Genomic DNA, 23,641 nt, shown 5'->3' on the forward strand with positions numbered 1-23,641 from the left:
GGCACTGAAACAACAGCGGGTTCCAGTGGCCCTGAGACCTGCAGCTTCCCTGCAAACAGGGACCAGCTGTTTTTTGCTGGGGCACTGCATACTCCTTGAAAAGCATGACCTTCTCAGAGCTGGGACATTAAAATGCTGCCCAACAGCTCCCCACCCGATGCTACACCCCTATGAACAGTTGCCTTTTCATAATATGGTGCATATTCAGTGAAAACACCAAGAGATTGATTTGAAAAGTTACAGGATGCTGGGATAGTCAGGGTGTTGTGTTACGATTAGCCAGAAGTCACTTCATATCAACTCCCTTGAAACAGCTGACTTAAGCTTTTACAAGCATTGTTACCATATAGCTTAACTCAGCATATTGTATACTGTATTAACCTTTAAAAAAAAAAAATCATACCATGCAGGAGGACACTATCCTATCTTATTTACGTGGCTATAAATAAAACCTACATCTGGCCTTTTCATTGTTCTCGTGTTTCAGTGTATTTGGGCAAAAAGTCACAGTAAAAAAAACAAGCACAAATGAAAACAGCTTCCAAACCACATACATTGACTGACTGCAGAAAATCAATAATATTGTAATAGTTGGTGAACAAAGAAACCAAGCCAAAACATCCTTCTTGCTTTCAGCCACTGTCAATGGCTCTTTGATGCAATTCATTCAAGAGCAGTTTCATTCACAAAGCTGCCTAACTCCTCCAGTGGAGGAAGAGCCATCAGCTAAGCAAAAAAAAAAACAAACCCCTCAAAAACTCAACAAAATAATAAATAGTTAATAAATAAGAAAATACTGCAATGGATAAATGTAACAGTTTAATTTTAATCTTGTTTCTCTACCAGGCAGCTGGGCTTGGTCTATGATTTTGCCTTTCAATAAAATGCTCAAATCTGACTGAAATCCTTACCTTTTAAAGGGATTTAGAAGTTCAAAACAAGGCTGCTTTCACTTTGTCTTGCCTCCCTTATCATATTCTAATTCAAATCCACCTAGACCCCTTCATTTTCATTACAGGATTTTTACTAAATCCTTACAGCAGTCATCCAGACATTGTTACGTGACTGGTTAGTACCTCAACTAGGTTGAGGATCAGCCTCTGGACTGTGAATTCCACAGTCTGTGGAATTATCAAAATGTGTCACATCAGATTTACCTCGTTTCCATTCTGTAGTGTTTTCATACAGTGTTTAAAACACTTATGAACAGTAGATTCAAACTGTTGTGTTCTTAATAACAGTAAAAAGCAAAATACGTAGTCAGAGAAGTCACTAGTAAGAGAACTTTGGAGGTATTTTAACATAACATGAACATAACTTGGGGGCTTTAATTACATATTAAACTTACCTATATACCCAAAAGATTCTCTTTCCCACAGAAAATTAAAGTATCTGATTCAGGTTTCTGCTTTGAATCAGCCTGTGGTCTCTCAATGGACCTATACATAGCAAATTACCTTAATTTAGGATGGATGTTACATAGCATGAAGTTGGGCAGCAGGAATACCCCCTAACATATAATGATGGTTACATTAACATGCACAGAAGTATTCCAGGTGGACAGTGCCTTCAGCCACCACCCTCTCCAGGGCCTTTTATGCTTATGCACCCCATAGATGCAGTGGGCAAGGTAAATCCTTATGTTCTCCACTGCTAACAAGCAGATGCCTCGAAGTCCCAACCCACAGCAGCTTTTTCTGCTCTTCCTCTCTCAGCCTCACCTCTCAGCTGTCTTCTACCAAACATCCCTATCCCTCTGCATGCTTGAAACCACAACAGCAATGCTGTGTCCTCCAGTCCTGTCACAGCATGGCAAAATAAAGCTTGACCCATCTTTAACACCTCTTCCACCTGCCTCTCCCAGTCGGCTTGCTTCCAACATTGGAAGGTTGTAGCCAGGTGGGGGTTGGTCTCTTTTGCCACATGACTTTCAACAAGACAAGAGGGCATGGTCTTAAGTTGTGCCAGGGGAAGTTTAGGTTGGATATTAGAAAGAATTTCTTTATGGAGAGGGTGATCAGACATTGGAATGGGCTGCCCAGGGAAGTAGTGGATTCTCCATCCCTGGAGATATTTAAAAAGAGACTGGATGTGGCACTCAGTGCCATGGTCTGGGAACCGCAGCGGTAGTGGATCAAGGGTCGGACTTGATGATCTCTGAGGTCCCTTCCAACCCAGCCAATTCTATGATTCTATGAACATATGTTCACACAGCCCTCTGGGGACCATAATTCCCAAAATATCTGTGAGTAGTGCACAGCACAGATAACTACAAAAAAACCAAACCAAAACAAAAAACAAAAAAACCTATTGGAAAACCACTCACTTTCACCATGGAGCTGGCTATTCTCTTTAATAACAAAACACATATATAGAGGGATGAAGGGAACCAAGCTGCTGGCTCCTGCTGGCTCTGCACTCAGATGAATTGCAAGACAAAATGACTCAGCCCCAGACAGCTACCAAGCACAACTCACAGATCATAGCTCTTGGCGGTGTGTGGAATATGAAGAGAATGACATAACAACAATGAAAACAAAACAATTGAGAAAAAAACCTTACAACAGCTTGACAAGTTCAGGAAGAAAAAAAAAAAAAAAAAAGTCGATCCTCTGCTTTCTTCACAACTGAAGAGGAGGCAGAAAAAAAAATCAAGCAGTCACTATGAGTCTGATTTTAAGACAAACTCCAAAAGAAAAAAGGAGCTGCCATAGAGGAGTTTTAAACCAGCCTTTAAAACAACACAGGGGAGAGAGTAATTTACAGTGCCTACAGGGAAATGAGAAGCTTCCAACATTCTTAAGGCAGCTACCTGCCAGTTCCTATTTCAAAGCTACATAGGAAGATATTAGGGATATGATTTTATTGTTGTGTGTGTGCTGAGGTGTAACAACACGTTTTTAACAAATGGGAAGATACCAGCACTAAAAGTACTCATACATAACAATATAAATAAAAGGAACACTGATACACTTTAGAAGTTTTTTTTACCCTTTTTCCTGACTTTTAATGAAAAGCCAACAGTCAGCAAAAGAGAAAAAAAAGGCAACCATTTAAAAAAAGCCTATAGAAAAGAAACTGCTACAGAAAACACAATGATATTCAAAAACTCCAAACTTAAAACCACTCCTCTAGTGTCTTCAGAAAATAGCCTCAAACTTTTAAGTGTTGTATTTTTGTTTCCTTGTATGATAATTAATTAGAAGATTAACATTTGCAAAGCATAATTATTCCTTGGAACGTGTTCAAAAGACTCTGAAGTTTTGTACTTAGTACAGGTAAGCTGCCTCACTCTTTCCTCTCCAGCATTTGTAGGTAATACACAAATTTGAAGGAAACTTGCCCTAAAAAAACAAACCTAAACAAAAAATACTTATCACCCACGGTTTAGTTGCCAGAAAGTGCTCATAATAAACATACAGAATAAACCCCAGAAGGTGCTCATCTCAGAGTAAACATACATAAAGAAGCACTTTTAAAAAGTGCTTACATGTTCCCTCACCACCTTTCAGAGCAGCAGGGGAAGCCTTCCAGGCCTCATTTGCTTCCTGCAGCTCTCCAGCCTCTTTCCAACATGGAAAACCTCAGCACCTGCTTCACAGCAAACCTGCTCCCCCCTCATCATAAAACAGATATACAGAAGGAAAAGAAGCTCCTGTTCTTTATAGCCAAAAAAAAAAAAACCAAAAACAAAAAAAGAAAACCAAAACCCAACAAAAAGACCCCCCAAACAAGTAAAAAGAAAACTTAAAAAACAACAAAAAGCCCCAAATCAAACCCCAAAACCCCACAGGCTCTCAGCAGCACAGTAGAGAAGCGCAGAGGCAGCACACGTCAGGAACAGCTACTGCTTCTTAAGGCACCCCAAGTGCCGGAGCAGGCAGGGGTACCCCAACTTCTCCCATAGACCTAAGGAAGGAAAACCTTGCTACAGCTCCTGGCCGTATCCTTAGCTCCTGAGAACCTTACAGACCGGCAGGAGCCAGCAAACACCTCCAGACCAGCCACCCCCCTCCCGCCCGAAGCCCCCCACGCAACCCCTCAGCCTCAAGCAGGCGGGGATGTGCGAGGAGGCGGGACCGGAAGCTCCTCCTCCCTCCCTCCGAGCTCAGCCATTGGTCAGTTCCCCTGTCGCTCCCACTCCCCGCCAGCCCCCTCCCCATCTCCGAACCCTTCTCCCGGCCGACACTCCGCCCCTTTTATATCCCAAAGCTCATTTGCTTCTAGGCACATCAATCAAACGCAGATCCTCTTGTGATTGGCTGTTCTTAAGCTTCGGCTCCCGCCTTCCAGAAGGGGGCTGGGCACTGCCCCCCCCTCCCTTTCTCCTTCTCCCTCCCTCCCCCCCCCTCCCTCCCTCCCTCCCCTCTCCCTCCCTCTCTTCCCCCCCCCCCCCCCTCCCTCCCTCCATGCCCGGGCCGCATGCGCGGGGCTGGGCTGGGTGTTGCCCGGGGGGGGGTGGGGATGTTCCGTGGAGAGGAGCGGCCGCCGGAGCGCCGCGGGGAGGGGGCGGGAAGGGGTGCAGGAGCGGGTCCGCCGCCGCCGGGAAGCCAGCCTCACTTTCTAGGCGTGAGGGGAGACGATAGCCAGCCGGGGGCTGCGAGCGGTGCCACGGACAGACCTGTGCGTGTGCATATATCTGTATCTCTCTCTTGCATGTGTCTGTAGGACTCTCTCTCTCTCTCTCCGTGTCTCTCCACACACGCTCGCACATACCCACCCGCGGGACGCGCCGGGCTGTGGGTAGGGGCAGGGCGATGCGGGCGGCAGGGCAGTAGCTCCCTATGCTTCCCCGCAGGGCAGCGACCGCCCGCCCGCCACCAGCGGCGGGAGCGGCGGCGCCGCAGGGCAGAGTCCCGCGGGGCGGCCGGCGTGTGCGCGAAGCCCGGAGCTGCGATCGCCCGTGGGGAACGCCGGCGACCGCCCCCGGCGCGGCGGCCGGGACGGAGAGCGGGATGCGCTCCGCCTGCCTCCTGGGGCAGTGCAGCCCTCCGCCGCCGGAGGGAGGGAGGAAGAGCCTCGTCCGACGAGACGCTTCGCCAGGGCTCCGTTCCGCCGCCCCGGGGCTGAGGACAGGGGGAAGCGGCCACCGCGGGGGGGATGTGAGGAGTCTTCAGTCCCCCGCCTGCTCCTGCTTGTTGTCGGCTGCTCCTCTTGCCCTTGGCGCTCAGCCGCTCGCTCGGTGCTGGTCTGTACGTATGCGTGCACCGGGAGCCCGGTCCCTGCCTGCCTGCCCGCCTGCCCGCCCCTGCTGCCTGGGCGCTCGCCTGCCTTGCGGGGTCCCTGCCTGCTGCTTTCGCTGCTTTTCTGCTCCCTCTCCCTTCTCCTGCCTTAAACCCCTCGCCGCGGCCGCTGCGCGTCTTCCGCTTTTGTTGTCTGGCGACGGGCGTGTGCCCTCTGCCCGCCGGTGCGGCGGGGTCCGCCGCGGTGCGAGCGGAGGGGCCGGCGGGGGAATGAGGAGGGGGGGGTGAAGCTGCGTGAGGCTGGGCCCGGGCCCTGAGGCAGCCGCTGTCGGGCCCCGCTGCTGTCGGGTTGCGGGTTCCCCCTCCCGCCTCCCGGTGTTGATGTTGACAATCAATCCGGGATGGCTTCTGCCAGTGTAAACTCGGGCCAGGTGGGTTTACGCAGCTTGCCGTGAAAAGTTAAACTTGGTTCCTAAACGTGCCCTGGTCTTGCCCTTTCCTGCCTGTGGAGGAAGTGTTACCTCGCTGGCTGCGGCGAGTTTTATGACAAGATGTTTTGGGAGCACCTTGTGAGCCTGTGTTTCTCTGTCCTTGCGGGCAGCTTGGCTCCCAGATGGCCAATTCCCTCAACGGGCGGAACCCGCGCAAGGGACGGATCCTGGGCTTCATCGATGCCATTCACGATGCTGTGGGTCCCCCCAAGCAGGCAGCTGCCGACCGGAGAACTGTGGAGAAGACCTGGAAGCTTATGGATAAAGTGGTGAGTGTCTGCTTTCGTCTGTATACGCAGTGGAAAAAATGGGGCTACTTAAATAGGTACGTGTGGGGAAAGGGTGTCTTCCTGCATCTCTGACTGATCTGCTGTTTGTGGCCCGAGAAATAAGGGGACTTATGTTTTAGGTTATTTAAGCACCATTTGTATTTATTTATTTTTTTTTCTTATGGCCTCTGGCTGTGTTTTTTTAAATCTTGGTTTGTGGAGGGAAAACAAATGTGTGTGTTTGCCTTGGGCTATTGTTATTTTCAGATCCTTTAAAATGACTCAAACTTGAAGAGCTGTCCTAACAGAAAGCTGCTTAACTTAGGCTTGTAATCACATATTCTGTGTTAGCCTGCAAAGGAGACCTCTGAAGTATGAAACTTGGGTTAAGCTAATTGTCCTGTGAGACATGCTTATGATGGCAACATTGATACATTTGTGCTTTTAGGAATGTGCGTGGGGACTGGGAGATGTCACTCTTGGCAGTTTAGTAAACAGATTAGTATGGCACGCCTAACTTTTAAGTGTGTGTTCTGCATTTTAATGATTTCTGAGTACTTAGGCTCTTAATTTTGAAACTAGAAGTACACAGTGCTGAAACTCATTTTTCAGGAAGTGGAAGGACTGAAGTTTTTTAGCTTTTACAGTTCTCTCCATCAGCCTTATATATTTTGTTTAGTATTATACAAAGTGACAGCTTGTATGATGATAGGTTACCTAGGGGAGTTCAACTTAAGAACAGTCCCACTGTAACAGGTGTAACTTAAGGAGAAATTGGCAGCTCTTTTGCATATTTGAGACTTTCCACTTGAAACTGCTGAGGAGTGATGGTGACTACTTGTGAGCCTTGGGTCTGTGTGGCAAGAGAGTTGGAAGTTTTTAACTCGGTGATTCTTCATGAATTAGTGCAACCATTTGCTTTCCCTCTGGCTCTGGTAAAATGCAGATGTTTAACATTTCTTAAAGTTCATAACTACTTATGCTGATATGGTGGAGATAATTTCATGTTATGTGTCTTCACAAGTGGTAGTTTCAAAGTATTTGATTGAGTCTTTATAGGCTTTTTGATGCTCCAAGAATAGCATCTATGTTTCCACCACAGTTTCTGATGATGATTATAAATCTAAAAAAACAGCGTTGATATAAATGGTTTTTAATCATGAAGATGTTGTTGACGTTTCCCTGTTAATCATCAGGATGCTGTAAACAGTGAGCATCTTGTAGTAAGAACTACAAGTACATTTATACTTGGAATCAGGCTTTCTTCAGTAGAAGGAAGTTTTTGGCTTGAAAACCAGGAATCTGGTTCCTTGCTGTTGAAACCCCATGGGAAATGTACTGCTTAATTCCTCCATGTTGGGCCACTTATAAACCTGTATGATAAGGTTGCCCCCTTGTCAATTTGAATATTCATGGTCACTAGAAAATCTTAAACACCCCCTGCTTGGACTTGTTGATTGCTTTTACTTGGCTGATCTATAGCCAAGTCACTAGTAGTAAGGCCTGTTCTTTCACAGTCACTGGAAAGCCTGGACATGGCACTGTGCTTTCTTTTTTATTTTACTGGATAAGTGTCCTCAATTAAGCTGCTCTCAGTTAATCAAATTTTATTTCCAAATTATATTAAAGTATACCAGACAAGATGATGTCACAGTGTGAGAATGCTGTAGCTTGCTGCTTGAGTTTTTAGCGTTTGGTACTTCTAGTAAAAGGTTGTGTTTTAGCAAATTTAACATGGGGGCAAACAAATTGAAGTCTCTTAGACTTATGTGATAGCAGGCACAGGAAGGTTGTTTTCTCCTCTGCCTGGATCAAAACCAGAAATAGAAACCTGCCCTATTGACCATTGTTTCAAATCCTGTTTCTGAAGACTGTCCTACAACTTAATTCCATGGTGGGTCACTGATAAAATTAATACCTACTGGAGGCAGTAGGCTCTGCAGAGTTGGTGGGGTGCCACCCGTGGTATGATTGTGGCTGTGAGGCCTATTTTGCTTGTTGTAATAACAGTCATTATCCTTGTTTGTTCTTTAGCTGTAATAGCCACAATAACCATCTTTTTGCTGCACTGAGGTAGCTGAAGTTCTTCCCTGTTCTAAAGATGTCAGGGAAAGGGAGAATGGAAACAAAGCAAAGCTATTGTCTCAACAAAAGGATGACAGAAAAGCAGTCTTAGAAATTAGGGACAGAGCTAAATAAGTTCTGGTTTACATTTCTTTCTTTGCTTCTTTCTTTCTTTCTTAATTGTTCCTTTCTTTCCTTTCTGTAATTTCCTACTTTGACAGATGAGATTCTTTGTATCAATTACTTGTTTTCAACAACAAAGGATTAGCCAATACCACAAATATTGCTGCTCTGTGAGGTATATATTATGTCAGTGGTTTTATGGTGTATGTAAAAGTTCTGGCTACTTGGATACCATGCTGACTTCTCTGTGTAGAAGTGATTGAACGTCATACTTTGGATTGTTCAGATTTTGTGGCAATATTTGTTTGTCATGGATTGATGCATCAGCTGCGAGAATAGGCAGAAGGTTGCATGGTTGCAATTCTATTGAAGTATCTTCTCTTTTTAAATTTCTGTCACCAGTTTGAAAAAAAATCAAGTATTTTAAAGAGTTCTTTAGCAGGACAGAATGTTGGGATAGTACTCTTGGTTAGAGCCCTTTTTGTAGAAGTTACTGTAAGGAATATCCTTGCAGGGAATAAAAATAAAATTTTGCTCTAAGCAGTCAGTGAATGTGAATTAGCTCCATCTCATATCTGCATCTTCCTTATTATACTTCGTCCACTGGGATCTGTACTTTTTGAGCCTTATTGGTATGTCTTTTAAAAAATTTACAATGGTAACTGCATTATTAAAGTGACATCAACCGTTGGCATCAAGGTCTAGTTCCCCTGCTGCTTTTCTATGGGTAAACTGTAGCTTTACCACTAAGAATCAAAAAAAATATTTTGTTTAATACCTTTGCAGTGCAAAGGGTGATAATTTTGTGGTTTGGAAGGCTAGCCCTGCTTTCTAGTGCTATCATTGTATAAGCAAGTTGAACATGTATCTCTGAACTTCTGGCAAGCAGATTACTGTTTTAAAAACATGATGTTTGGTTTAGAAAGTTCATTTACTGTAAATAAAAAAAAAAACTTTTTAAAAATATCTTTCTTTAAGATATGCATAGACTACATGGAATGTTTTTGCCTGAGCTTTTTAAATGTGATGATTTTAATACCTAGAAACTAGCCATGTATTATTAGAGGATAATGGTTATCTTGAGAACTTTAGGAGAGGATGCCTATTATGTAAACATAGGAGTAGTTAAGATAATTTACTTCTCGGGCTATTTAGAGTTGGCAGTACTATTATGCACACTTTACTATTTTGGGTTCCAGTTTTGTTTTGTTTTTAACAGGATTGTTTCAGCCACTTTCAATCACTTTTCAGTACTCTTATGCTTTGGGCCTGAAAATAATTACATTTTCTACTGTGAAGATTAACAGTGTTGTCTGAACTGGGTGCTCTGTCATGGCTCACCCATATTTGACTGTATAAATGGGGATGGCAATTTGATTTGCTATTTAATAATTACCTAAGAGCAAATTAAAATGAATATCCAAAGCTCACAGTATTGACTTAGTGGGTAAAAGCTGTATTACCTCTGTAACTTAGCAATGTGGTTTTCTTTAAATTAACATTTGTCACTATCCAGGTTTTCAACAGCATCTAAGTATACAGTGCACAAAACAATGTGTGCATTGGTTATTCTTTGCAACATTTAATGTCATTGTTACATTAATGTTCAGCTTTCCAATTCAGTAAAATGTCATTGTTCCACAAAGGATCCGGAAAAGACAATCATCAATCATAACTGTGGTATTCTTTGGTGTATTCCCTTCTGAAAGTTGATAGGAAGTTTTTTGTCTTTTACACGTGGTTTGTGGAAAAAGAAGAAAAATTTAATCAGAGAAATGAAAGCTGATTTTTTTTTTTTTTTTTTTTGTAATCAGAAGAAAGTATAAGTGACCCTCCAAAGTCAGCTGTTCTTGTGCACATGTGTAGCATCAGCCCTGTTGTTGCTTGTTCCTCCATTATGGAAACATATGGCACAGTTGCAGTGTGGTAGCTGTTGAACAAGCACTTAGTGTATTCTTAGCTAAAAAGATTGATGATGGATCACCTCTACTTATATTTTGACCAGAAGGCTTCTTTCAGGAAGAAAAAAACCATCTTTCAGTGGAAAATAAAATGCATTGCATTTAATGTCATTTCTGGCAGGGGGCTTATATGATTAGGCAGCATAATGTTCAGATTTCATCTGTTTTCTTGATTAGCCCCTTCCTCTTCAGAATGCATTGTTGGTAACACTGTGTGTTGTGGTTTGCTGCAGATCTCTTATGTCCTCTTAATGCAGAGCTACATCTAGGCTGGATGGTGCCAAAATGTTTTCCTTGACTTTTTTTTGTACTGCATGGTAGAAGAGACTTGTTCAGTAGCTGGTTTTGAAGTGTACTTTTGGAAGAGTGCAAACACTGGTGCTCTGATTGTTCTGCTCCATTCACTGCAGCTGAAAGCACTGTTCAGCGGATGTCCTACTCATTAGATACTTGCAGTGTTTTAGCTGTGGTACTTTCCTTCTATTGTCTCAGACTAGCATTAGGTGTTTAGATTGTGTGAGGGCTGCTATACTTTGCTTGAACAAAAGTTCTTTTGTCAAATGGCTCCAGGGCTTTCAACTTCATTGTTTGCTTTAAAAAGTGAATAGAAGATAGTTTTTCCTAAGAAATTAATTGTCTTAATACAATAAGCATCCACTACCCTAATCTCTGAAGATGCTAGGGAATAAAAGAATGCCTTGTAATCTAAGTCAAATATCTTAAAAAATTCTATGCAGTGCTATTTGTTTTGTTGGGGAGGAGGGTAGGAGAGAAAGGGGGTTTGGCTTTTTTAATCCATAGGCACTAGAATCAACTTGTCTGTAAGTTTCTGAGTTCGCTAGATGTATTTCTGACAGATTAAGGTAATGCCTTAGTTCTTCACAATCAGAATTGTTTCTGTCATTCTGAAGTAAATGCTTGGATTAACCCTGAGTGAGGTAGTGAAAGGAGCTTAGCTTTGTCTCAGTTTATCTCAATGAGAGAAAGACATTTCTTTCTAACTTGGTGATTGACTGCTTCTCATTTTTTACACCGAATGCTTGCTAAATATACGCATACTTACTTTCAGACATAACAATGCAGAAATCATGCAGTGATGTGATTCATATCCGCTCCTAAGGTGTTGGTGAGGGTTGCTTTAAGTGCAATATATGGGATATTATTTTTGGTTGGGGTTTTTTTGTTTGTTTTGTTTTGAGTTCTGTTTTATTTTGGAGGGAAGGTCTGTGTGCCACTTCTGGTGTACTGGTAAATCTTTTGCGTCAGCAGATGTCATTTCTTATTGCTTACTTTTAATTGTGAACTGCTGTGGTACGTGTCAGGACATCCTGACTCTGGAAAACATATGGTTTACCAGACATCTCTTTACAAACTTACTTCCTTTGGACTGAAACCTTGTGTACTCTATAAAGTGAAGGAAGCCTTGTAATCCTTCACAGGATCTCTGACTTGAGCTGAACACCAGCATTTTTTCAGTGAGAATGCATAGGACTAATTAAGCTGTACTATAGAATTTTTCTGTGCCTTTCTTAAAGGTTTGTTCTGGAGTTGAAGAGTTTCATAATGTGTTGAATTTATCTCTAAATTCAGCAGAAGGTGAAGCCTTGTAAACCACAATGGCCACAGGATCCTGTTTTGATGTGTATGGCTGTATGTCATGATACAGTACCGAAGATGACTTTCTAGAGTATCTGAAAGAGAAACTAATTCTTCTTGGTAACTGGATGTTACTTTTGCATGGTTGAATAGATTGACTGTTGAAAATATACTAGCCAGCATAGGGGAGTTATTTTTTTCCTGTTGTTTTATATTTGTAATGGTATTTCTAATACATACAAAACCACTTATATTCTGCTTGTTGGCACATCCAATTGAAGTTACTGACTTCAGAAAGATAACTAATAGTTTTTTGATAGTGAGGTTTAAATTGGGGTGCATAAACAATTCCAAATGATTGCAGCCTTCTTTGCTCTTGTCTGCTCTTCTTGGTTTTTTGTTTTCTGATGTTTTTTTTTTTTTTTACCCTTGTTGCCCCAGAAAGTTGGTTTTGGGAGGACATCAGTCTTGGTTCAAGTTTTCACTAAATCAGAAATCACAGAATAAAAGTTCATATGAAGAATGTCAACATTATTCTTAAAGTTTTTAACTTCTCTCTTTGGGGTTCCAGTTCTTCTAACTCTGCTACAAAAAGAAATTTACATATATTTCTGTATGCACGTGTAAAATTCTTTGCTGATGTTTCTAAAATCTCATTTAAAATTCTAGCTGTCAGCTTAACTTCAGTATAACTAAAAAAATATGTTTAATCTCATTCATAAGTCTCTCATTAGATCCTTTCTTGATCTTCTGAGGTGATACTGTCACCCAGTCTTCACTTAGGTAACTTTTCAGGTGTCTAAACCTTTCAGATTGAGATATAATTCACAGACAAGTATAACATCATGCATCAATCCAGTCACCTAAAACTCTCATCCAGTTGATATTCTATGTAAGTTCAGCTTTGTTTTTCTGACCTTCAAAGAATGCCATCATATCCAACCATTAGTCTTTTAAGACTGCTGCTGCAGGCATCTCCTAACCCATGGCATGGACCATGTTATTCTTTTTTTTTTTATCCCGGTAAGCTTCTTTTTATGACATGAAATACAAAGAAATTCTTCTCAGTTTCAGAGTGTCTTGCTGTCTTGCTCTTGCAGTTATTGACTGCAGTTCCAGGCTTCTTCACCTGGTGAAGAGACGACCAAATTTCTTTATGCTTTGGTGTTTTTTTATTTCCTTCCAGCTTCTTCCTCTACTTAGGAGGAATATGAGCCATTAAATCACTCTCGGTGCTTTCCTTGAAACTTTTCTCTGCTCTTTATAGCTAGAAATGCCTGACTTCTACTGCCCTGGACTTCTCTTTAGTATGGTGAGAAGTAGTGTGTTGATGTACTCACATTTGCCTGCATCAGTCTTCTATCTTTTCATTTTCTGAGACTGTAAATTACTCTGGGAAGGTGTCTGTTCTACACCAAGTCAGAAGAGTTCTTGATAAATTACATGTTTAGTAAATGGAAGAATAATAGAAATTACTAAAATAACAATGGATCAGCAATGGAGCTATTCCAAATGTCATGTTTTAAATAGTTTTTGAATGCTGTTAATATTTCTGGAGTGGTTACGAGTTTGCACTGTTCTTATGGTGCTAGACTTTTATTCTAAAACTTTTTAGTGCTTGACTTTTGTCCATTTTTCTCTCTTCACTTTTATATGACTGCAGTTACTTAAATCTAGTGAGTAGGTGTGGTTTTGTGTGTAAATTTCTGAAGGAAAAAAAAATTGTGTTTCCTTCACTGTTTGTGGTTCCTCAAGCTCTGTTAGTGGAAACCATCTTAAGGCAGTGAATTTCTTAATGGTGCAGAATGGGTCAAAAATAGTCATATAGCTTGGAATTTAGAGGGATTACTGTTACAGGATACAAGTTTGTGGCTATCCCCCCTTTCCCTCTCTCAAAAGGCTCAAAACTGGACTTTTTTGAAGTTGATACATGAGCAGGAATAGGAGTCTGCTTTCAAGCAGTATTAAGATGCTTTTACAGCCTCGTTAGTTACCTCAAAAGAATGTCGGAGTCACGAATATATAATGTGGTGATCTCCAAATGATACTCATAAAACTTACATACCACATGGACTTAATTTTTTTCATAAGTATTTGCATATGTACAGCTGCACACACACATGTCTAGAATGTGTCTCTCTGCATTGGTTTAGCTAAGCATGGGTAGCTCAATGTGATAGCACTCAAGAACTACCTGTTAGGCTTGGTCCCTTTTGCTTTATAGACCATTACAGAACAAATTACTAGAGAATTTGTGTAGTTAGAAGATAATTAGTCTAACCTTGGGTATCTTCAGGATGCAGACCCAGTACTAAATGATTCCAGTGGAAATTAAATTTAATTAATTAAATTAATTCAAATAAAGGTGTTTAACTAATCTGAAGTGTATTCTTTAAAGTAATACCTGTGATTTAATTATTTTTTGTGCCACTTAGGAACATGATGATTCCAAACCATTAATACATTATCTATTACAACCATGAACTGGAAAACATGGAGTTTATTTCCTGGTTTACAGTATTTGTGGGTATCTTAATTTGTTGTAAATAACAGCTTTTGGACTACTATCAACACTCAGAACATTTTCATATGTGTAGACCTCTTAAACCTAACGTTCCTCTAGGTTCTGACAGGTTCTGGTTTTGGTTAGAGAAAAGAGGCAGACAGATGATAAGGTAATTTATAGAGTCAGTTCTCTGTAGACATTTAAACATCCCTAAGGAAGTTCACCTGCAACAAACACGTGTACAAAGCTAATGCTCTTGGTATGAGTTGCATCCTGTGTTTTGACATTATACTCAGCATGTCAGGCAAAGACATTCTAAATTTTAAACCAAACCCTCAAACTATGTAAGTAAGTTTGTTTGCTCTTTATAGATGTGACAGGATTAAGTTAAATTCTGTGTCCTTTGAAATTAGAGACTGTGGTGGGATTTCATAGAATATAATTGAAGTAGGTTTTAATTCTTTGTGTCTGGATAGATAAATATGCTTGCACCTATTAACTGTAAGATGTCAGAACAGTTTTCTTCCCAAATATATTTCTTGTCTTTTACATGTTCTTGTTTTTGCTTATAGGTAAGGTTGTGCCAAAACCCAAAGCTTCAACTTAAAAACAGCCCACCTTACATACTTGACATTTTACCTGACACTTATCAACATTTGCGACTTATACTAAGCAAATATGATGACAACCAGAAACTTGCACAACTCAGTGAGAATGAGTATTTTAAAATCTACATTGACAGTCTCATGAAAAAATCAAAACGGGCTATAAGACTCTTCAAAGAAGGAAAGGAAAGAATGTATGAGGAGCAGTCACAGGACAGGTAAGTGGAATATTTAAATATGAAGTATATTGTCTGGTCTGTCTGCTTTTTTAATACTGTTTGCCTGCAGCCATTGCGTTTGACATTTTTAATTATTTAAAGAGCAGAAATATTTATTGTTTGGATTCATTGACCCCGCAGGTCAATCAGTAATTTGCTGGATTTGTTCCATCGTGTGCTCTTATCTATCACTTTGTGACCTTTAAAACCAAGTGCATTTCCTTCATAAAACATTAATTTCATTGTAATTACTTGTTCACAGGGCCTTAAAATATGCAGTTTCCCCTCAGGCAGAGTGAGTGTGACTTGGATTGAGATTGACCTCCCTTACCTCAGTTCTTAGAACTGTTGGAGCCATGATGGATATTAACTTAGAGCTTGCACAAGAGATGAAATGGAACTAAATAATATTCAGTTTTTTAGATACTGTGTGATGTTAGCATAAGGTGATGATAATGTTAGTTTGGTGCTGAGAAGCTGTTTGAGAAACCTCATGGATTTCTGGTTTGCTGTGTTTCAGTTTTAATACCAGGGGTTAATGTCCGCTCCATATGTACTCTTAGTGATGAGTGAAGAGTTTTTTAATATTAGATGTTATTGCCTAGTATTGTAATAATAATATTTCAAGAAATGTGCAAAATCTGCAGCTTTGTTTGGGAAGGGTTACAGCAATGTTGTGGCAAATAGACACTGCCATGTGTGGTATATCTTTAAATCTATTCAGACAAATGATATGATGCTGTTTCCAGAGAGTCCCCTTTTTAAAGGAGATAGTGGGGAACAGGAGATGGAAAGGAATGATAGAATAGAATGATAGATAGAATGGAGGATTGAATCCCTGCCATTCTGTCTGCACCTGAGATCAGAGGCAGGGCTGCATTATGGTTTTACAGATGGTGAAAGTCTTGGTAGAAGCAGTGGAATGTCTACATTCTTGTAAATGTCACTTCTGTGATGTTTGATTTTAAACAAATGTTCCTTCCAGATCTTTAGCAATGATTATAGCTATGCAGGGTACTGTGGGAATCTCCTGTATGAAGCTTGCTTGACACCCAAGGCTTTTTTGTTAGTATGTAAAGATTGTCCTATTTTAAATATACTTGGGGCAATTTGCCTAGGAGGAGCAAAATACACTGTATTTTAGTGATGAGTAAAGATTTTTAATGAATGGGGTTTTTTGTGTTTGAATTCATAAGTTTGTAAAGGAATGTTTTAACTGTAGATGCCTTCTTAGCAGAGCTTCTGGAAGAATTTTTCAGTCCTGAGTCTGTGGGTTCTTTTTTAATATCCCATTTGGTGTATGTAGAGAAGTCATAGTGTTGCAGGGGGGGGGAAAAGTTTTATGGTAAGGGAAATCTGACATAGTTGCATTCCTGTAAACAGTTTTATTTTCTGTAAACAGGTGATTTTCTTAGCAACAAAGTCAGTTTCAGTATTGCTTTTTCAAAGTATGCTATATGCTTTGTGTAGTCATTCAAACAGTGTCTTAGTAACTGTATTTGGTTGCTAGAATTGCTTTCTTCTTTCCAATTACCCACTGAATTTCCTGCATAAGGTGACGGGTAATATAAGCAAGTCTTTTCTGAAACAAACAGTTTCTGAAGAAGGTGCAGTTAGCATATTTACTGTCATTTGGACTGTTCTTGTGAGATGATTGGAATTGAAGGATTTTAAAACAGAACTTAGTAATCAAGTGCACTGAATCACAGTTAACTACTTTGGTTTCTCTGAATTTGAATTTCAGAAAGATATCATTTTCCCTGGCTGATGGACTTTGAAGCTTGAGGAAGGATGCACAAGAGAAATGTTTCTCCTGTGCTAAAATTATTTGTGTTTCCTATACAAACTGCATTCTGACACACAGTCAAAATGCTTAAACAAAAAGAAGTAAGTGTAAGCATTGTTCCAGCAGTTCATGCCATTTTAAGTTAAAGTCTACATCTCTGTAACTTCAGAGTACCCATCGTGTACTGGTGATGTTTTATCTGTACATGTGTCCTAGTTTAAAGTTCAGGTATACTTGTTTGCTGAGCACTATGACAAGGTACCTTTTTGCAGTGCTTTAACATACTTAATCATATTAATCCTTGGCATGTCAGTAAAAGAAGGTAACATTTTTAGCTTCTTTGCTTCCAAATAGGCCTGCATTAACCTAAGTACATTATTTGTTAGTGTTATACTGCAAACTAGGAGTGATCATCTAAGAGTTTCAGAAGACGTTTCTAAAATGACAGTCAAATTGCAGTGTAGGCAGTTAAAAAAAACCAGGCATTTTGACAACTGGCCTGTTTCTGTATTTCTGGATAAAAGATCATCATACAAAAGAGAAACTGGCTGCAGTTTGAAGTAGTCTGTGTATATATTTGGTATACTCTTAACCTCTTAGGGTCACTGAATCGTCTTTTAACTTCTTTACAGTGATGGTACCTTTAGGAAGCAATACCAATATGCATGTGATGCTTACTAGTCTGATGACACCAAAATTGTGAAATACTTTTAGTTAATTTTAGTATGAAATAATACAGTATGCCAACCAGATTATGTACAAACAGCTAAAATAAAACCTCACACTTTGATGTTGCCCCTCTATCCTGTGTTCCATGTAAAACACGTGATAGCCATTTAAGAGTAGATGGTGCTGTCATTCTGTTTGGTGTGGGATAAGTCTGGCTAAGCAGAGAAAATGTGGCTTACAAGTTTGTTTACTGTGTATTAATTGTATCTACCTTCTGCCATTTGGTAGTTAGAATAAAATTGTCCTCTTGCTTAATAAAATAAGTGACAACATTCTAGAAATTCCATAAGCTGTACTTGGGAGATGCGGCACAGAAGATTGTTTTCTATGTATGAATCAATATAAAGATCAGGTTTTTTTGTCAGAGGTTATACTTTTAAAAGGTTATTAATAGAGACTTACTAAAATTACTGCCTCAGGTACATCAGCCCTTAATAAAAGGCTGTCTGTGTCTTTGAGGACCTGAGGCTAGGTTATTATTTTGTGGTCATCTATCTCCTGCCTTTGTTTATTGGAAAGTAGACTAAAGCTGGAAGGTACAATTTCTGTGAAGTCCCAACTTTTTTTTGTCTCACTGCATTCCAGAATTATGCATCCAAAAAAAAATAATTCTAGACTGTTAGTTTTGTCAGACAAATATGTTAGCCAGGTGTAGAGATCAAGTCCATAAGGTTTTGTGACAAGAATAGAAGAGGAATAAAGTGGCAGTGAGGAGATGGCATTTGGATTCATCCAGGATGCTGGGCATGTTCTTTATGGCAAACACAGTCATTTGTTGTGTGAGCTTTCCTGTGCTTATCTGTAAGTTGTGTCCTTGGAAGGATATGTCCTTGAGATGGAACTTGTTCATTGTCTTAATATTGCATCTGTTCTGCTGTATGCCTTTTATATCAAGAGAAGAGAGAGTGTAAACCCAGGATGTCTGCTTATTTCTAATAGTCTCTTAAATACTGCTTGGTTCAGCCAAAGTTAGTTGGCTGCTTGACTTTAGGTGATGTTACAGAAGTGGAAAAGGAAGGCAAGATGAAAAACATACATTTCTTAAGTAGGGGGCAGTAGAGATGAAGATGTCAAGAGGAGAAGAGCTGAGGTTGTTTTGGGGTCTTTGTAGGAAGAGGTGTGCATGTAGGGAACATCCAAGTCAAGGAAGTCCTTCAAAATTATAAGATCCCACTCCTGTTCCTATACAGCAGGTCTTACTATTTCTCTTGCTCAATACAGGCTTGTAGATTTTACAGTTTGCTTAATTATTCTGTTAGTGCAGAATTGTTACATTCCCTAAGTCTTCTAGGGATCTTTTATACCTGTGGTTCCTGTGATAGATAAGGTTCTCCTTTATTACTGTTCAGGTTGATTAGTGAGTTGATAAAGTATTCCTTTTCCCGTCAGTCTAGGTTGATAACCAAGATCAGTTTAAGGTTCTTGATTCAAAGAACTTGCATATCAAAGTACACAGGATTCTTGATAGACACCTTTAACTGCTGAAATTTTTAATCCATTTCCTCATTATTCTCATTACCCAGATTACCTGGGTAAGCATCAGGACGGACTTGAGAATGTCAGCTGCCACATGGTAACATCTGCTTATGTAGTTCTGACCTGCAGTGAGAGGTGGCTTACCATACTTCTTTGAGTGACTTCATCTTGTACCACAGAGCTGCTGCTTTATTTACAGGAAATTAGGAAGTTTATAATTTAGCCAGATTTGTAACTTGTTTGTGTCTCCAGGCAGAGATTTTATTGATTGAGAAAAGGATCAGGAAGACAATATTTTTAATTCATGATGATTTTATTTGGTCAAGTTAAGATTGTTTTGTCTGATGGTTTTCAGTGTTTGACAAACAGAATGTACAGATTCAGGAAAGTATGATGATGTGATTTGTAAACCCCTAAACTTAAGGTATGCTAATATGTTTTAGAGATCAAATATATTGGTAATATATGTATAATATATATATTATAATCTTGCAAAAACTGTGGCAAAAGAATCCGTTATCCCTTTCTCTGTTATTTATTTACCTATATTTTTAGATGGTTGATTTGCTATTTTTGTTTGTTATTTTGTTTTAAAAAAAACACCTTAGTTTGCTTGAAAGCATCTGCAGACTCACTGCTGGAACTCCTATGCTGTCCTAGAAAAGAGAGGACATTTTCTCTGCCAATGTATAACCTAAAATACAGCAATTGGGAATGGAACTTGGCTACAGTAACTGAACTCTAAACCAGAGCCTTCTCCTGAGAAAAAGGAGAAGACTAAGGAGCAGTCAGTCTCACCTCTGTGCCAGATAAAATCATGGAACAGATCCTCCTGGTATCTGTATTAAGGCACATGGAAAACAAGGAGGTGATCAGTGACAGGCAGCCTGGCTTCACTAAGGGCAAGTCTTGCCTGGGGAATGTGGTGACCTTCTACTACAGAGTTACACCTCCAGTATGTATGGGAAGAGCAACTCGTGTCCTCTCTCTGGACTTGTCCCACACTGTCCCACATGACATCCTTGTGTAAGATGGAGAGACATGGATTTGATGGATGGATGGACCACTTGATGGATAAGAAGCTGGAGAGAAGGTTGCATTGAAAGAGAGATGATCAGCAGCTTGGAGACCAGAGACAAGTGGAGTTCCTCAGGGGTCAGTTTTGGGTCTAGTGCTGTTTAACATCTTTGTCAGTGACATGGGCAGTGGCATTGAGTGCACCCTCTGTAAGTTTGCTGATGACACCAAGCTGTGTGGTGTGGTGGATTCACTTGAGGAAAGGGATGCCATCCAAAGGGACATTAACAGCTTGAGAAATGCCTCAAGAAATGCTTGGGATCTCAAATTCTGCATCCAGATCTGGTGTACCCACCATTAAGGACATAGATCTGTTGGAATGAGTCCAAAGGAGGGCCACAGAGATGGTCCCCAGGAACTGGAACATCTCTTCTACAAGGAGAGGCTCAAGGAGCTGGGATTGTGCAGCCTGAGGAAAAGAAGACTCCGGGAGGACCTTATAGCTGCCTTCCAATACCTGAAGGGAACCTACAGAAAGGCTGTAGGGAGACTTTCCATGAGTGTCCAGCAACTCTAGGAGAAGGGGAAGGAGTTTTAAATTGAAGAAGAATATGTTTAATTTGGATATTAGGAAAAAGTTCTTTAGTATGAGGGTGATGAGACTCTGGCACAGGTTGCCCAGGGAAGTTGTGGCTGCCCCCTTCCTGGAAGCATTCAAGGCCAGGTTGGATGGGGCCTTGAGCAACCTGGCCCAGTTGAGAGCCATCCCTGCCCATGGCAGGGGGGTTGGATTAGGTGATCTCTAAGGTCCCTTCCAACCTAAGCCTTTCTATGATTCTGTGAAAGGGAGAGCATATGAATTATTGGATGGGGTTGCATAAGAGAAAGAAACAATACTTTTTTTTTTTAAGGTTTTATGTTATGGTGAGAATTTCCATCATCTTCTTTCCTCCTTGTTCCTCAGATGTGATGTAAAATCACATGTGAACCAAAAAAGCTTTAAGAAACCCTTTGTCACCTGAACCACATGAGTAACTGAGTTTTAGTGCTAATTTAGTGAAGCACAAGCCATTTGCTATTTTTGGTTCTAGTCTAAATTAAACAAGGAATGTTAAACAAACACCCCTTTCAGACAAAGAGACTCTTGTTGCAGAGGGCAGGTGAGAACATGCAGAGGTTACAAATAGTAGGGCAGTGTTATGACAGCTTGTTCTCAGCATGAATGCAAACAGGCTGTGTGACAGCAGTTGTAAGGCAATATTTAAATTTTGCACATTTTTTATCATCTTCATTACTTGGGGGAGGATATTGCCAAATGAGTACAAAATATTAGTACCGAAGTAACTTCAAGGCTACTATTTATTCAGATTGCAGAGGAAGACAAGGATTTTTAAACCACGAAATATCCTAACTGAAAAAATAATAGCTTGTCAATTGATGTAATTGATTTATATCCTTGATTCACATCCAGTTGGATAGAAGGAAGGCGATGTGTGTACTTGTTTATCTTCTGCTTTTTACTCTGTTACAAAATGAGGCAGCATTTGCTGTGTTAGTGCAAGGTCTCTTTTAAACACTCATACAAGTAATAGGGTGTTGACAGTCACATCTGGGAAGAGTTCTGCTGATTGTGAGGGAACAGACACAGTCTGATTTCTTCCTTGTTGCAAGAAGAAAAGGTGGTTATCTGAAAAAAACCAGAGGGCTCTGGAAATACTCTCTCAGATTTGGCAGTTGGGATATTAGTAGCCATTCTGGGTTTGGAACATCTCGGTTTTTCACCTCCCTTCCCCATGCTTGTCTGCATGGGCTCCACAGGGAACAGCTGTGCTGGTGGAGGCAGGCTGGGGTTGCCAGCGGTAAATAGAGCTATGTTCTAAGGTGTGATAAAGCCCAGCTAATCACATCCAGAGAGCAACTCAAGGATGTCCTTGAAGAGCAGACAGCAGTGAGTCTTGAAAGTATTGTGTAAAAAGGAAGGCTCCTCTTATGGGACCTGAAAGGGTCTTTTCATTGGTCACTTTTGAACGCTTGGTTAATTTTTAGAAAATTTGGTCTTTGCTCCTCTGTGTCAGAAGTGTTCTCTATAGAGCAATTACTTGTTTTACAGTGTCTTAGTTATAAGCCTTCTGATGGCAGCTACTTACTGTGCAAGAAGCAGCACAGAAAAAGCTTTTAGAAGAAAGTATCCATTTTTATGAAGTGTATCTAAAGATATGAGTACCTATTTTTAATTTCAGGTTATAAAAATAAATTGTTTCCTTTCCCTAATGTTCTGTGGCATTGTTTTTCAATAAAAATTAGAAACATGAAAGAATGTAAATCTGCTTTTATTCTATAAAGAAATGAAAAGGAAGTTGAAAATAATTGCTTTCAAGTGGTATACTTGATGTTTAGTTAATAGAAGCTTTTTGTCTGCCTTTGAAAGTTAAGTAAAGCCAGTTTACAAAACCAGACATAGGAATAGAAATAGTTCTTGTGTCCAAAGAATGCTCAGTCAAAATTTAGGCTAGAAGAAATCCTTGGTATGTATTTAAACCTGTAGTTTCATTAACCTGGGAATGGGAATGTAATCTTAATCTGAAAAGGTATTAAACCATATGTTTTGGCTAACACAGCTGACAGAATTCAGAACAAAACATAAAGAATGAGATATTGATGGAGATGGTAGTAGATGGAAATACTAGTTTAGTTGGTTGAAATTTATAGTGCAACAAAGAGTACCTTTAAAGTAGTTTTTAGTCATTTGACAAAAATCAGATTCTCTTCCTCCTTTTCTGTTCTTTGCTTCAATGTTAAGTGGATTTACTTTTGTCATCTTAAAAATGGGACAAAATAGTGTAATTATTTAGTAAGTTGCATTCTGGGTACCTTTTATGCTTGTTGTTTTATCAGTGGCTGCATATCTAAAAGTTAACTTTGTCTTTACAGATTATAGGATAATATTATTTGTGATCTAAAGTGAGGCAAAGCTTAAAATATTTCTAATTGATATTGGAGGAAAAAGAATTAGTAGTTCAAAAAATAAGTTTGCTGGTGCATGCATGAAACAGTTTTACTTGCTGACAAGGTGAATATTTTGGCATGTTTTTTATACTGAACCATTCAAAATTCCTTCACAGAATTTTGTCTGAGAGCTACCCCAGGAATATCATGTAATTGATTTGGAAGAAAATGTGATATTTATATAGAAGACTGTGCAACTAATTTCATTATAAAAAACCCCAACCAAATAGGAGAAATAGCATACAGGAAGGTCCAGTTGTAAATTGTACAATCCTAACACATAACATGATTTTAAAAGAAAACAGTAAGCAATTTTTATAGGAGGAATAGAACATTCTGGGGAACCATCCAGGTGACTGTCATCAATGTGTTATTTGCAATGCAGATGAATTCAATATGTTTTGAATTTTTCTGTTTTGAGGACAACCCAGGTACATTTAAAGGATTTATTATTGAAAAATAATGGTATTTGTCTTTAGCAAATGTTAAACATTATGTATTTTTACCATATTTTGCTCGGATTCCCTATGTCAGAATTAGAGCTTTCATGTTTTGTAAAGGAAGATCTCAACCATAATCTATTACCTAATGCTTTACATTGTTGTAAAATG

General features: G+C 40.0%; 1 protein-coding gene across 1 annotated transcript in view; it reads left to right on the forward strand.

The window, feature by feature from the left end:
- The first annotated feature begins 4,525 nt into the window (after positions 1–4,525).
- Positions 4,526–23,641, forward strand: part of CBLB (Cbl proto-oncogene B) — a 130,670-nt gene continuing 111,554 nt past the window's right edge. Inside the window, exons 1-3 of the mRNA XM_030469215.1 lie at positions 4,526–4,623; positions 5,785–5,943; positions 14,766–15,016. Of these exons, the coding sequence (XP_030325075.1) occupies positions 5,797–5,943; positions 14,766–15,016 (398 nt within the window). The 5' untranslated portion in view covers positions 4,526–4,623; positions 5,785–5,796. The remainder of the gene's footprint in view (positions 4,624–5,784; positions 5,944–14,765; positions 15,017–23,641) is intronic.

Source organism: Calypte anna, chromosome 1, assembly GCF_003957555.1.
Source record: "Calypte anna isolate BGI_N300 chromosome 1, bCalAnn1_v1.p, whole genome shotgun sequence".
Taxonomy (NCBI): Eukaryota; Metazoa; Chordata; class Aves; order Apodiformes; family Trochilidae; genus Calypte; species Calypte anna.